Source organism: Centrocercus urophasianus, unplaced genomic scaffold (genome assembly GCF_019232065.1).
Source record: "Centrocercus urophasianus isolate 14NV4802_14NV808 unplaced genomic scaffold, USGS_Curo_1.0 seq_25, whole genome shotgun sequence".
NCBI lineage: Eukaryota > Metazoa > Chordata > Aves > Galliformes > Phasianidae > Centrocercus > Centrocercus urophasianus.
In genome coordinates, this window is record NW_024884811.1 from 12,465,610 (window position 1) to 12,481,188 (window position 15,579).

The window sequence follows — 15,579 nt, forward strand, 5'->3', positions numbered from 1 at the left end:
AAACCACAGCTTCTGCTCCCTGCTCTTTTGTCCTTTTGTTTTATGTTAGTGATCCTATACACATGCAGACCCCCATGATCTAGGGCTTTTGAAACATTTGAAGCAGCTCATGTTTAGCTGGTTCTGCCAAACTCAATGGTAAAAATAACTCCCCGTTCTGCTGTCACCCTGCAATTGCGTAAATGCTGTTCTTGCTATTCAGCCTCCGTCACAGCACTGTCCCAGTGATGTTAGCTGCAGCACTGAGAGCACACAGAATAAACATTTCCCAGATTTTGCCTTGTGGAAACAAAATATTTCTTTAATTTAGGACTGCTCATAGAAGTAGGATGATTGGAATGTCATTGCAAATTTTGCAGACTTCAATCTTTATTGTAGGCCTTACAATACTGTCTTTATCCTGGAGTCCCAGCTCCTAGAGCTCTACGACTTTGTAAACATCTCGTACACACTATTTCCTTTTCTTGTTGCTAGCTTTAGCCTCCCACCAATTTCTGATATGCAGATATGAGCAATCAAACCATATTTTTAAATTAATTTCAAGTTTCATGGTGTCACATGAATCATAGTTAGTTGTATTTACCTGAAGTTGACAATACTACCATGATATGGTAGTTGATATGAAATGTGAGCTGTAGGATAACAATCACTCAGAAAAAGAATGGACAGTGTTGTGTTCTCTAAAATTGAAAATCTTTTCTGGATGTTTCTGAATGCAATATTATTTTTTTCTGTGACAGTATAAACAAAATAGAAGAGGATATGGCACAGGGACATAGTATAGAGAAATTAGAATGTTTGGAGTGGATGGACTGAAAATGTACTGCAGGGATACTCTGGGGAACAAGAATAAAAGAAAACACAGAAAGCTCTGGTCTATTTTCTGAAAGAAAATCCTTCTCCTCAAGATGTTTAGTAGCATAAATCTGCCTTCAAAAATGGAAGTAAATCACAATCTCACCACCAGTTTGGGACTGCCTATAAATCTACATAGAGAAAGTAAGGATATATTTTTCTTCTCCTTATGGAAATTAGACAGTCCTGCTTTAGCGTCTTTTTTTTTTTTTTAATGCTAAATATGACAAGCAGAAGGAGAGATGTAGGGTGGTTAGAACCATACAAAATATGGGCAAAACAGAAATAGACAGTAAAAGCAGTCGATTGCAACCTATGTCACAGAGGAAAATACTGAAACAGCAACAAATATAAAACAATATTTTAACAGTGATGTAAAGGGAATGTAAAATAAAGCTATTAAATATCCCTAAGGAAATTTCCCAAAGCTTTCTTCCTGTTCAAGGAAGAATGAAAAAATGATTCTACAAGATGATTGGAAATTTCATTGAAGAAGAGTATTTTTGCTTCAAGTTCTTTTGTGCCAAGTCAAGCTTCATTATGTGTTCTCTTCAGTGGCTGCCCATCATTTAGGTGTCATCTGTGAGTTATTTTTTTGTCGATAGCCAGTCTGATAGCAGCTGCATTGGGAGTCAGCTGCAGCAGACTGACAAGGCAGAAACATGGAACTGGAAAAAGGCCACGTAGAAGCTTCATACACTAAAACTACGCAGAAGGCAACAGACAACTGTGCCCTCTTCTTAGAAAATACGAGGCAAAGGATGATTTTTCGAAGTTGTCAATCAAGAGTATTGCACACTGTTGCATGGCCAAGCTGCTTGATCTCAAGACAACACTGAACTCAGATGTTCAGGTGCTCAGAGCGAGTAGCTCCTGGGGGTCCAGGTTTCTTGCAGAGCAAAAAGATGTTTTTTTCACAGAAATGAAAACACAAAGAGAAGAGAGAAGACAAAATCCCACTGTGCAGTCTATGAGTTGAAATAGTCTTATAAAACTAAAAACTAAAAAGCTATGTGAAGTGCTGTTGAGAAAAGACAACACCTACTCACTTTTGCTGTTGTAAATCACAAGACAAATAAAAGCATAATAAGAAGGTAAACACAAAGGTCATCTATGTGACAGCAACGAAAATTATTGAGCCTTTAGCAGCATGTTGTAAAACTAGCAGGTAGTCCAAGAAAGCTCTCAGCTGGCTGCCAAACCTTGGAGGACCTTTGCAGAACTCAGCATGGATTAGCTCTGTGAGATATTACGCAGCTGAGATTTTTGACATTCATTTGCTCTGGTGGCAAAAGACTGCAGGCAAACTGACAAATAAACTCCTGGCAGTAAAATAATGCAAAATGCAGGGTATGAGTGAAGGATGGACTGAATACTACCATGAAGGAGGGCTGGTGGTAACATTAGCTATTGAAAATGCTGATGTGTTAAATAAAAATTCATGAGACGACAGAGGTATTCCTGGGATGAACAAGGAGCTGTGGTGTCCACCATGACCATGAATGGTCAATAACTGCACACACACAACTAACAGTAGTCATGTAAAAAGTTTTACTTGCACAGTACTGAAAAGCATATCCCTACTCATAAAGCTCATAAAATGTGAAGGTGTTGATAAAATGTTCCGTTCAAGTCCCTCTGGTGGCTGACAGTAGGCATTCAGCTGGAATGACTGATTTAGCATGGCCTGCCGGAAGGAACCAGGGACAGTCATAGCAACAGCCTGGTGAGGAGCAGGCACTGAAAATGGAGCCAGACGGTCTGGAGCTAAGCTTAAGCTGGATGGTGATCTGAGAACCAGACATTTTTAGAAGATCAACTAGAATCCAGCAGAAAGCCACAGCTATTATCCAAGAAAGACCAGTGCAGATCTGTGTCTGGATATACGGGGATGTCACAGTGCACCCACAGTGGTCACAAACATGAGGTGTGATGGCAAGGCTGCAGCTGGCACTGCTGAGGCCAGCGGTGCAGCTTGACCACCCTCTCCATCTCTGTGGTTTGTGGTCACTGCTGGCAAGAGTCAGCACCTGATTGTTCCAGTAGTATTGCTTGCACCTGGTCAGTTCTCAAATCCACAGACTGATGTGTCGTGACACTTGCAGTGCAACCTGTTCTATTCCTCATAGGACAGACTGAAGCTAGACGTGCTTAATGAAGTACAGGTTTACAAAGTGTATATTATGAAAGTGTGTACAGTTTACAAACTGTACATTCTTGGAGAGACTGCAGAAGTAAGTATTGAGATGCCATAATTTTACACATTTGAACACAAACAGCTTTCCCTGTCAAAATATCTAACATAGTAAAATGTTCATGTTAAAGTATAATTAGTTAATTTATATTGATGAATTTATTTTCTAAAAAAATAACGTGAAAAAAACATGCAGTCTACACTTCAACTTTATAACTGACAGCAGTAAAACGCGAAGTCTGGGATGCATTGTGCATTGAATCCTGAACAGTTTTACCTGTCATAAGCATGTATTATTTTAAATGTCATTGGAATTAAGACAAAAAAACAGAGAACCCAAACAGGACTATGAAAACATACTTCTTACAGTAACTCCTCCTGCCCAATTTTATTAGTATTCCTTTTCTTGTCTTTTATTTTCAGTCTTTTACACTGATTAACTAGAGATCTGTAGAAACTTCTGAATACTCAGACCTGCTTGCAAATTATGGTTTTGGATATGCAGGTAACGATTGTCTTATCATAATAATGATAGTCATGTACTTAGCAAATGTTGAACAGAGTTACAAGTAGAATAATTGAGAATCTGAACTTTCTGCCTTAAGGTAGTTTAATGTACTAATTCAGGTAAACAAGATAACTTACAGGAGAGATTATTGTCTGCAATTTTTCAAAGTAATTTCTTTAAACTGTAATATATTTCTGACAACCTGAAGTTTTTGTAGGCAACTGAGTTCTTAATTTCTTCTAGCAAACATTGGGGTGATTGTGAAGACTAGGATTCTGGCATGTTCCTTCTACCTGGCCAGCCATCAGATCACAAGGATTTTTTTCTTTTTCTTTTTGGTTCATCAGTTTGGTTTTTTTTTTTGGTTATTGTTTGTTTTTTGTTGTTGTTATTTGTTGTTGTTTGGTTGGTTTTTTTTACATTTATCATTTAGACCTGCAGAAGGGATCCTCTATGTGATTTTGAGCAACATTAAGCTTTTAACTGCAGGCTTCATTTGCACTTATGGAGTAAATAGTTTTTTAGAATGCAGTTTAATTAGCTGTGTAATTTCCAGGTTATTTCTCAGTATTGTGAAACGTTGACTTATGTCAAATTGTTATTAGCATAATTATTTATTCAATTATATAACATTAGAGTATGTTATTTTCATTTTTCTATTTGTATGTATATGAATATGATATCTGAATAGCTTTATCATGCTTCATCTTACTAAGATTACCAAGATTTTCAAAGGAATAAATGGATTTTCTGTGTTTTGGATTTTAAGCATCCATCCACTGAAGAGTTCTGACTTTCATAAAGCATCATTCATCATCTTCTGCCTTGACTGTACTGACAATCCTAGATATAACCAATACTATTTTTTAAATAAAGATGGCTTTTTAATTTACTATAAAAAAGAGAATTTAATTTATATGTGGAATTTCACATATTATATTCAGGGTTTATGTTTAATTTTAATATCCAAAATATATAAACATTAAATTTGACAGCTGTGCCTCATAAAACAAAAACAACATTTTTTCATCTTTTTTTTTAATGAAGTCTTTTATGCTATTCAAATGAAATTGATTTGGTTTCAGTACTTTTATTCCACAGGAAATTTAACATAACAGTTTTTTTTTTCAATTCCTTGCCCATTAATTCCATGTTTGGAAGATTAACCTCAATAGCTTCAGTAAGACACCAACTTAAATTCCCAAGGAGAAATATTCCTCATTATTTCAGTTGTTTGCTATTAGATCATTATGTTGCTGTATTATAATTAGCAGAATTAATTTGAAGCTCAGAAATGCACCAGGGTGACTTTTGGGATAAGCATAATGGAAAAAGACCTGGGGATTTAGGAACTTAATGAACCATTCCTTTTAATATCGAAGGGCTTTTGGGGGGTTTTAGGATGAGGGTGCATCTCCTACTTTCAGAAAGCGTCTGTTTGCATCTTATCTTCACAAACCTTGAAAATCAAAATCTTTAAAGAAAGCAAGAGATGTTTAAGAAAATGCTGAGACTGAAGGAGATGGGTCTGCAGGTCTCAATTGTAAAAACATTTTGTGCTGAGATATGCTGTTACTTTGGATTTATAAGTACTTTCTGCTGTCTTTCAGCTTCATGGTCCTTCATTTCTCTTGGGTTAGAGTAGAATTCTTTCTTCAGTTATGGATTTACCAGTCAAACCTAAAAGTGATTCTGTACCTTGTGTACCTGCATCCCTGAGTTCACACCTGGAAATATCCGTGGATGTTTTTAGTGTTCAAGTACCAATCATATTGCTCGCAGGCACAGCAGACAGAAGAAAGAAGTCAGAAAGAGATCACAGGGAACGCTGTCTGTGCACTGTTTTATTTTTAGATCCATGAATTTGAGACCACGTCCTGCCTGTTTCAATGTCAGACCCTGCCGGCACCCTGCACCAAACCACACTGTGAATACAAAGCTCAAGGGAAAAGACCTACCGTGCTGGGGGGAGAATGTGGTTATCTCTGAAGTTGAGCTTTAACAATGGAAATCAAGAGGGCCAAGGGTTTGCGAGACTTGAACAGACAAATATGGTCTAAAACAATCCTATGGGGTTTGGCACAAGTTTTTGCGAAGATCTTGGTTCTTCCGAAGGATCTCCCTAAACTGTCTTAGCATTTATGACATATTTTGTGTTAAACTTCTTTATGAAATACGTCTGATATTTATTGTTTCATTTCACATTTTATAAGGATGAAAACAGCTTGTATATTAATAGTGGAGAAGTTAGGTTTCATGAGCTCAAAGTGAGTCTGAAAAATGGAGTTAGTTATTTGAATTCTGCCCCTATATTTGAAATGCTGTAGGCAGTGATAGCTGTTAAGATTCATGTTAATTGTTCTGTTGCCCTTTTCAGTGCTGTGGGAGTCTCTGCCCTAGTCTGACTGTGGGCAGTTGAGTGATGGTGAATAAGTTATTTTTCTTCTCTCTGTTTGACACTGGAATACTTCTGCACATTAATATGAAAAACAGTATCTCTCACTCAGCTAGGAAAATAAATTGTAAACAATATTTTGGGCCATTTACAGACTGGCTATATCTTAGAGCTGCCTTCTTTGTAAGATATGAGTAATTATAAAAGGTAATAATAAATATTCCTTCTAGCTCACCTCTGCTCACAGAGTTCAGTGGTGCTGTCACTTGAGATACTGTGCCCATCAAGAAGCTTCAGCTGAAGGTCAGGCGATGCTCATGCTTGAAACAATGCTGAAATGGTAACTGTATGGTATGCTTCAAGTTGACAAAACTTGCCGTCTCTCTTCTCATGAACATTTCAAGTATTTTTTTGCCACACATTCATTCTCAGTTCTGAACTATAATTTAAGAATAGCTTCAGCTAAATTTTTTCATGTAGACAAGCTGTAGAATTGCATGTCTTTCTCACAGCTATAATTTGATTACTACTATAACCTCCACTATTATTATCATTATTTTGTGTTTTTTTTTTTAATTTTATTTTTGTCATTTTTTGTTTGGTTTGTTTTTGCTCACTTTTGCTTTGCCTCACTTTATGAAAGCAAAGGCTTAGTCTAACAAGGTACATTCTGTCATTAAAATAAATAATGAAAGATACTTTCACCTGTGTAAAAGCACAGTGAAAATTAGCACTGTGTTTTTTGTTTCAGGATCCTGAGGTTTGTAAGTCTTGGCTTGTTTTCTTTGTTACAGAACTAAAGAGACTTTCTGTCTTGATGTCAAAGCAGGTCAAACACGTTAATCACAACAGGATAATAAAAATAAATGCTTTGGCAGTGAGGTTATGCCCTCAGTATGAGAAGTAATATATTAGTACGGCTTTGGCGAATTTACAGTAGATAATATGTATTGCTGAGTTTGTATGGAGTGAATAAATGTTGCTTACTGGTTTTAATGATTTCAGGTTTAACCTGAAGTTGGAGCGCTGTCACATGTCTGTGTTGTTGTGTTGTTCTTTTTGCTACATGGAAGCTGGCTGCCATTTGTACATGCCTTGAAGCAGAATAAATGGGGCCGCTATTACAAAACCTAATGTCAAATTGAGTCCATCTAGAAATACCAATTTTTAAAGGTCATATAAAATAGGCCAATCATCTCAGCTTTTTTTTTTCCCTTTTCCTTTTCCTTTTTTCTTTTTTTCGTTTTTTTCTTTTTCTAGATATGTTTGATTTAAAATATTTTATACCATTTATTAAATCACTGGTGTTTACCCCCAGGGCATACTAAAGCAGAAGCAGATCTCCGCATTTGTCATCAGCTTAAAGTCACAAATACAACTAGACTAAATAGTGCTATAGACATTTTCCCACAACTGAATTATCAGTGATGAATTATTTATTATCAAATTAAGCACAAGCATCAGGAATCAGTTAAGAGTAAAATGTAACTCTAACGGCACACCTTGGCATTTCAATCAATGGGCCTTTACATATGCTCTTGCAGATATATTTTCCATGTAGACTGTAGTAAACTGCAGCTTCCAAAAAAATGAGCTTTGGTCAGAGTTGGATGCAATCCACAGTATCTCAAATGATATTTATGAAGAATGTCCTTTGAAATCAGTTTGTAGAATATAACATGGATAAAAGTCACGATTGGCTTTCACTGTTTAAAGCAGATGGAGAGACAGAAATGCAAACAGAGCCTTTGTGCTGTCTTCCTCTCATAATACTTTATTTTCCTGGAGCTTTCTGTTACAAATACTGTCTTAGAAGTGAAGATTTAGCTCGGGTAGAAAAATCTGAATCCTGCAGTTCTTAATCTCTGTCTAGGTGCTGCTCTGAGGAATGAACCTAACAATTCTGGGCTGACCCAGAGGATGAACCAAAAAACCTTGTGATTTTCGTGACTATTATTTTGCCTGGCAGTCTATCCTGAACTTACCTTGCCTTGCTCAGTGCCACACTCAGTCTGCTTTTAGTGACTAGCATACACGTCAGCTATTTCAGTCTCCAGAAGGTTCAATATTCCAGGCTCCTCATAGCTCACTTAGTGCAAGTGTCATTTCATGTGGCCTTGAGGCTCAAAGCAGAATGTGAAGATGAACCCTTGACTATCTTTATGATTCTGAACACTTCTAGTGCTTCTAAGAGGTGCAAAAGAGGATGTATCTCAATCAACTCTGTGGTACAAGATTTTAATAAATTTTTCAGGACTTCCTGAGACTTTCTTTTCCCTTCTGGGAGAGTTAAATCTTGGTAAATTTTATAAATCAAATTTTATGTAACTGAATCAGGCCGAACTACAAATCACAACTGAAGAACTATTGCTTTCCTGTTACAAGAAGGCAGAAGTGGTAACCTAGAGCCCTCCACAAAAGCAGATTTTATGTTCATTTAGTTGAGCTAGGTATGTACTATTAACTTAATATGACAGCCCTCAAATACTGTTAAGCGAGTGGGAACTTGCTGGAACAGTTTTTCTGTCTCAGGATTGGAAATCAGAGTCAGCAGGACCAATTTAAAGTACACACTCCAATACAAATGTGAGAAAAGAATAATCTGCTTTCTTCTTCACACATGGAAATCAAGAGAGTCATTAATGAAGTGTGAATAAAAACTGAGATAAAACATGTGGCCTATGACTTACTGAGGAGAAATTTCTTGTTCTCAATGAACGATATTTTGCCAAAATGTAAAAAATGGCTAATATGTGATTACATTTCAGTCAATGTCAGACACAATGTCAGCTCGTTAGGGAAAAATTTAAGAAATAATAATAATGCAGGAAGAAATTATGGGTTTCCAGAAGTGAGGTAATAAATCACAGATTATTATTAAACATAATTTTAAAGTGTATGGAAGCTGGAAGCTGTTAACAGTAAAAATATTACCAAAAAAAAAAAAAAAAAAAAAAAAAACCCACAACAAAACAACAAAAAATGCATTATGATAATAAAAAGTATAATCTGCAATGCAAATTGAGTGGTAGAATAAAAGAAGAGATATCTCTTAAGTATTTTCTATTATGTGAAATGATAGTATAGGAAGAGTTAGTTCTCAAAGAAATGTTCATTTTTTCTTGCTTGCAGTATTCTCATGTTGCTGAAGTCATTTCTTTTTGTAAATGTACTATTAAAAATTTGCGCCTGATGGCTGAATATTTAAGTGGCCAGATTTTCAAATGTGTTTTAGGTGTGCTCATTTATGTGTGATTTATGGATGATGAATCTTTAATGATATCCGAGGTACGAGCATTTAGATACCTGAGTAATGCGTTTAGAAGCCTAACTCTATGCGTTTCCATGTGTTCCAATTGTATTTTTTATGAGTTTCATCTCAGTAAGGAATCCATTCCAAAAAATATATATACATATAATTTAAATGTATAGCACACCCATGCTGTGAAACCGAACTAATCCATTTGATTCCACTTCTTGGACAATCTGCTGATGGGCAAATGAGTGGTGTTAGCTTTCTATATGTCAATTCCACTCTTAACAAACTACATTCCTCCTAGGAATTTTAGTAAGGATTAGTTCAACAAATAGTAACTGTGTTTTTTGATTACAAAAAGAGAATGTGATGAAAATATGAATGATTACTTCTTATTTCCTTGTATCACAATCAGTTCCTCGTGAAAGAGTGTAAAAGATTAAACAGGCACTGTGGGTCTTCAATCAACAGGTTAGTGTGACTGTTAGCTTTAATAAATAGCTCTCTCTCTTTCAACTGGAGAACTCAATACAGTTCTGTAAGTCTATAGCTCTATATAACTCAATACATCACAAACAAATGTTACTGATAACTTACAGTGCTGGCTTTGGGTGTTTTAATGTGTTGGTGTTTTTGTTGTTTTGTTGTTGTTTTTCCAACCAAGCAAAGATTTCCATGATAATTTCCAAAAAAGAAAACAGCTTTTATTCACTGGAGTTTGGTTAGAATACCCTGAGATGTTTAGTAGGTTATTTCAACATGCATAAGATTTTTTCTTACTGAGCTTTCGTATGTAATACAGTTATCACAGTTATTAGAGTAGCTACACAGCTATTAAAGTAAGAGGACGAGTGATAAAGCACCACAATTAATCCGTGCCATGGTGAAAATGCTGATTTCATGTTACAGTGATAAGCAATAAAGGTAATGTCCAGAATGCTAATATATATGTAACAATACCTGCTGATCCTTTGTACTAAGCTGCAGAGGAGTATTTCTTGAGTGGAAAGGTGTCAGAAGTGATGGCATCACAGTGTCAGATGCAGATGGTTTCCATCATTTCCTTTACTGGATTTGTTTCACATGTTATTTTCAGTATATTACTGTTCTTTCATTACTGCATTCAGTGATCATTACTGAAAACGTACACCAGTAATGAAAAGGCAGATGCTGCTTACTTTTTAGGAAAAACAAGTTACTCAGTTATAGAACTGTAGCAAGATAGCCCTTGCAAAGCCCAGGCCCATCAGGAGTCCTCGCTGATTCAGCAGGGCCTTTTAATTTGAACTTAGCCTTCTAGATCTTTGGTTTGATTTTTTTCTTCTTTTGTACCATCTTCTTCTGTATCCTGGTTCAAATGGCCCTTTGGAGAATATTTACTGAGCCATCACACAGTTTCACAGGCTAGGCAGGCAGCAGTACACCTATAAAAGCAAGGCAAGTTCGCTGGAATACATTTACAAATCCATCCATTCGTCTTTTTTTTTTTTTTTTTTTTTAAGTACATAGTACTATATAAATAATGTGAATCTTTTATAATTTGAAATAAAAATATAACAGTGCAAAATGCCCTTAAATTCATGGACATCCTCTGTCGTTAGGAGCTTTCACACTCAGGCTGTCTCTATAGCATGAATTGATGCCAAAAATGTACTCCATGCAAGTGAAGGATCCATAGAGAGCATCATTTTTAGGCAGCTCTGATCACAGGACACGTGAACAGCCAGTCATCTTGACTGTGCCTGTAGTTGCTGAGGTCAGAGAAGGATGCAGCAGTCCTGGAGTCTGTGCTGCTGTCTAATTGTATTTGGAGAGTTTCACAAAACCAGATCTTCTAGATCTTCTCCTGATTATCACAAACACTTAGATGTGTGTTTTCAGACGTGCAATAAAATAACCATGTGGGGATAGTGTAACCTAAATAAAACTCAGTGTTAGTTAGTGCTCCAGAACAGTAGTGCTCCTGTTATTTATTTCCATTCTTGAAATAAAATTATTTCAGTCTTTCAAACTACCGACTCACCCAGTTCATCTTTTGCTACTGAAACTGTAGCTATTTAAATAGCTCTAGTTTAAATACATTTCCAAAGAGCACAAATTTTAATAATGTCACTTTTCTATTTATTTCTATTTATGTTATCTCCTAAATATTACTGTCATTTCCTAGGTATTGAGAAGAACTAAATAGTGCCTAGAGAACATTTAAGAATTTGCTTCAAGTGTCTGTGAAGCTGAGATTTGTAGTATTATTCTCTCAAAATGCTCTAACTTGAGGCAATGTTTTGCACATAATATATTAGATATGTTTCAGTTACATAAGTTTTACAGTTTAGTATTAAGAAATATGTCATTATTTTCAACAGACGCTCACTAACAGAAAATTATATTGAAAGACATCTTAACCTGCTCTCTTTATTTGCACTTGTACTCATCTACAGCATGGGTGCTTAATCATTGCCTTCGGTTTTAGCAATGTGAAAGCAGGGGCAGAATAATTTTCTCACGCACACTTGAATTCTTTTGGAATTTCCATTTTGGTGATGTGTGTTTTGCAATGTTAGTGAGCAGGATCACGTTTGCAGAGGCTGATCTCTGACTGCGGAGCATGGTGATGTGTTGCTGTACCGTCTACTAGGTGAGAGACTGGGATGCTAAAAGGATAGAATCAAATGCATTAAGAAAATGGATGGACTGGATGCCTTACTGGAGTGTGTGTGGTCTTCAGTTTTATTATTCGGCTCAATAATGATGTCTAACATTTAGCACCCATCAAAAATCTGTTTTTCTGTTGATGTCTCTTCACATAACTGGGGAATAACAGCTAACCTTCATCTTTTGTGCTCTTGTTCTAAAGAGTATGTTTATGTTGTGCTATAAGAGGCTATACAAATAAAATTGTTTTCTTAACAATAATGGAAAAATCCAAATGACTATTTTTTTTTACCTTAGCTGCTACAGATGTTTCAGGATTCTCAATGTTTTAGCAAAACTGCCAATAATTAGGAGCTGTGAAATATTCGTATGTCATTTTGCTTGGTGAGCCAAAATTTACATATATATATATATATATATGTAAAATTACTATATTGCTTCTTCAGTCACAATTTGTTACTTTTTAGAAGGCGGGAAATATGACTATTCTGAATAGGTCATTGAATTTTTATCTTCCACAATTATGCGAATACTTAAGATACCCAGTTAACAGACAAGCAATGGATTCACTAAATTTTCCAAGCTTCCCAAGTCTTTTTTACTTTTTTTTTTTTTTTTTTTTGAGATCTACTTTGATTAAAAGAAGTTTGTGGCTTTACAAAAGTACTTCAGTTGGTGGCTTCTGTTTAAACAAAACACTTTTTAGCTGCTTGTGTAACCATGATGCAGACAAGAAGGAGTCAGGTGTGTCATGTACAGTCCCATGCCCAAATCAATGTGCCCACATTAGTGAATATCACTGAATGAACTCTGCCTTCTTTGAAGTTCAGAATGTTGCTTCTTCATCTTTAATCGGCATGATGAAAAGTAAGTAATTTTCATTTCTGATTTGCATCACACTTCTATAATTTTTCTCTACAGATTTTCCATATGACATATGATCTGGCCAGTGCTGTGGTGAGAATCTTTAATCTAATTGGAATGATGCTGCTGCTTTGCCATTGGGATGGTTGTCTTCAGTTTTTAGTACCGTTACTCCAGGATTTCCCACCAGATTGCTGGGTGTCCCTAAACGGTATGGTTGTAAGTATTGTTCATTTTTCATTGTGCTTTCTAAACTTTATTTTTCTAAACAGTTAGTCTCAGACTTAAGTACATGCCTAGTAAGACAGTGCCCTGCAATGTACTCAAAGTTATTCAGGGGTTTTGTTGGCTTGTTTACTGATAAACAAAGATTGCTTTTGTATCCCTCACGACCAACAATACTAAGCTGACACAGTCAGTAAATGAACCAGAAAATATTTTCAGTTTTGAGGCCATTTTAGTTAGTTTTTTAATCCTCATTCCCTCAAAGAAGTCACTATAAGGCATTTGGAAACACACAATTCACTAGAGTTTTCAGTTTAAGTTTTATTTTCAGAAGACTATAGATGTTGATTTAATCTTCGTTATTTTCATCTAATATAGCCCTCTGCTTGTTTTGTAAATAACTTCTGGCTATGTTATTAAGTTCTTTACCCTAACTGTCAGGTTGAGTTTTTTCTAAGTAGAATACAGAAAATACAGATGTACTTCTGTAATACTTATGTGTGCTTGAAAAGGCAGTTCAAAGAGAAAACTTGTTTATGCCTTCTTTATAAGGAAGGTTAATGATGTTCTCCTTGTATGACATATGCCTTGAAGAATTAAATACTTCTTGTGAAGCTGGATGATGGATCAGACTTTTTTCATAGAAAACACATGAATAAAGTTGTTGAAACGTGTCCGTAGCAAACAGAAAAAGTCCCAAGTAACGGTCTCATTGACCACATAAAACACAGAATCACAGAATCATAGAATCATCGAGGCTTGAAAAGACCTCCAAGATTATCTAGTCCAACCATCCACCTACCACCAATATTTCCACACTAACCATGCCCCTTAGTACAAAATTTGAATGTTTCTTGAACACCTTCAGGGACAGTGATTTATCCACCTCCTCGGGCAGCCTGTTTCCACAATTTTTATGACACCTTTACTGTAGATGGGCAACTTGTACAGTCCCGCATATTTCTATTGTAAAAACATAAGGTATTTGTTCCTTTATGTAATACTGCCTTTTACTGTTGGAGCTTAGTGACTAACACTGTCAGTCATACAGACAAGCATTTGCAGTCATTGAATGACATATTTAATGATAAGCAGCATGTTTGCTGACACCTCAGTGTGTAGCTTTCCAAAAAAAAAAAAAAAAAAAGTGACATATCTTCACAAATGGAATTGCTACAATATAAGTAGGTCACCAGGATGCTGACTGGCACGTTTTTGCATTCTACTGCATTGTGGGTTCTGCTTCATAACATCTTTCATTCGTATTCTGTAAGGGTACATTTTCTACCAGCTTTCTAAAGATCTGGATAAAATTTACTCTAGAGAGTGAAAGGGAATAAGCCCTGGCTTATGCTTAACTTATAAAGCTTAAAAAGTTTTTATATAAATAGGTAAAAACTTAAAAAGCATTTACCTTTTTATAAATGCTTAAATATTAAATTCTTCCATATGAGCTACATTTGACCTTAGAAAGCGGTACACATTCTTATGGAGATCTTTCTGCCTGCCTACACTGAATTTTCTTATAGAAGCAATTCTGTCTCCTTACTGGCCAAATGCTCTTGGAACGATCCTTTCTGAAAGGATTATTTATTTTCTCTGACAAACTTGCTGCTATTAATGAACACTGCATATTGTTGGTGGCCCCAAAGGACCCCAAAGGACCAATATCATGAGGAAGAGGAGATCTTTACCCATATCCATCTATTGCATCTTTCTGTCAATGCATTCTTTTTTTACTCAAAGATTTAGCGCAGTATTCTGTAAAGACAATTAAAAATGCATTCGGAGTTTGTCTCAAATTTCTGAATCAGAGAATTCTGAAATACGTAGGTTGCCCTGAAAGTAATGCCACCTATTTATTTCCATGGAATCTGCCAACAGATACAAAGGAAACTATTTCATAGGGTAAATCCTCAGCTACAAAACACCATTTTTCAGCACAGTCACCACCATTAGCTACGCACTGTCACCAGCAGTGAACAAGAGCTTGCATGCACATTTGCAAACATCTGCATGGCCATCCAGAACGTGGCTGGAAATGTGAATATGAAATGTGAATGTGAAAACGTTGCTGCCACTGCTGAAAAGCACCAGGTCACTGTGCTCATACCCATTGTCTTCCGTCGATATTCAGTGCTCATCAGTGAATGTCAGTGGGTTCTAATTTTTCTGCATTAAGGAGTTCAGGTCCACACTTTTGCTTCATACACTCTTCCATGTCAGGCATCATTGTGTCAGACTGCCCTTTGCTGCCATCTCACATGGCAACATAACATAACAGGATCTTGGTGAGAAGGTTTGACATACACTGCATTATGACCAACATGCACCTTTGCTATCAGAAGCCAACAGAATAACATAGGTAATAGTGCACCTTTTGGAGCAGCCCTTGCACACCTGTTCTGAAAAAGGCAAAATTGCCCATCTGTGAGTTTCAATCTTATTTTAAGTAGAGATTGTTGTTTGTTTTTTTTTGGTGTGGGCATTTCCAGGTACTCACACTGTCACTTCCATGTATGTTCATTAAAAAAAAAAAAAATTCAAAACCAAACCAAACAAAACAAAACATTTTCACATGGGCTACAAGGATAATACAGTAACTTTGCTTTGAAATAATATTTTAACAG

General features: G+C 36.0%; 1 protein-coding gene across 1 annotated transcript in view; it reads left to right on the top strand.

Annotated features, from left to right (window-relative positions):
* Positions 1-15,579, top strand: part of HCN1 (hyperpolarization activated cyclic nucleotide gated potassium channel 1) — a 191,958-nt gene that overhangs the window by 84,689 nt on the left and 91,690 nt on the right. Inside the window, exon 3 of the mRNA XM_042825847.1 lies at positions 12,782-12,943. Within this exon, the coding sequence (XP_042681781.1) occupies positions 12,782-12,943 (162 nt within the window). The remainder of the gene's footprint in view (positions 1-12,781; positions 12,944-15,579) is intronic.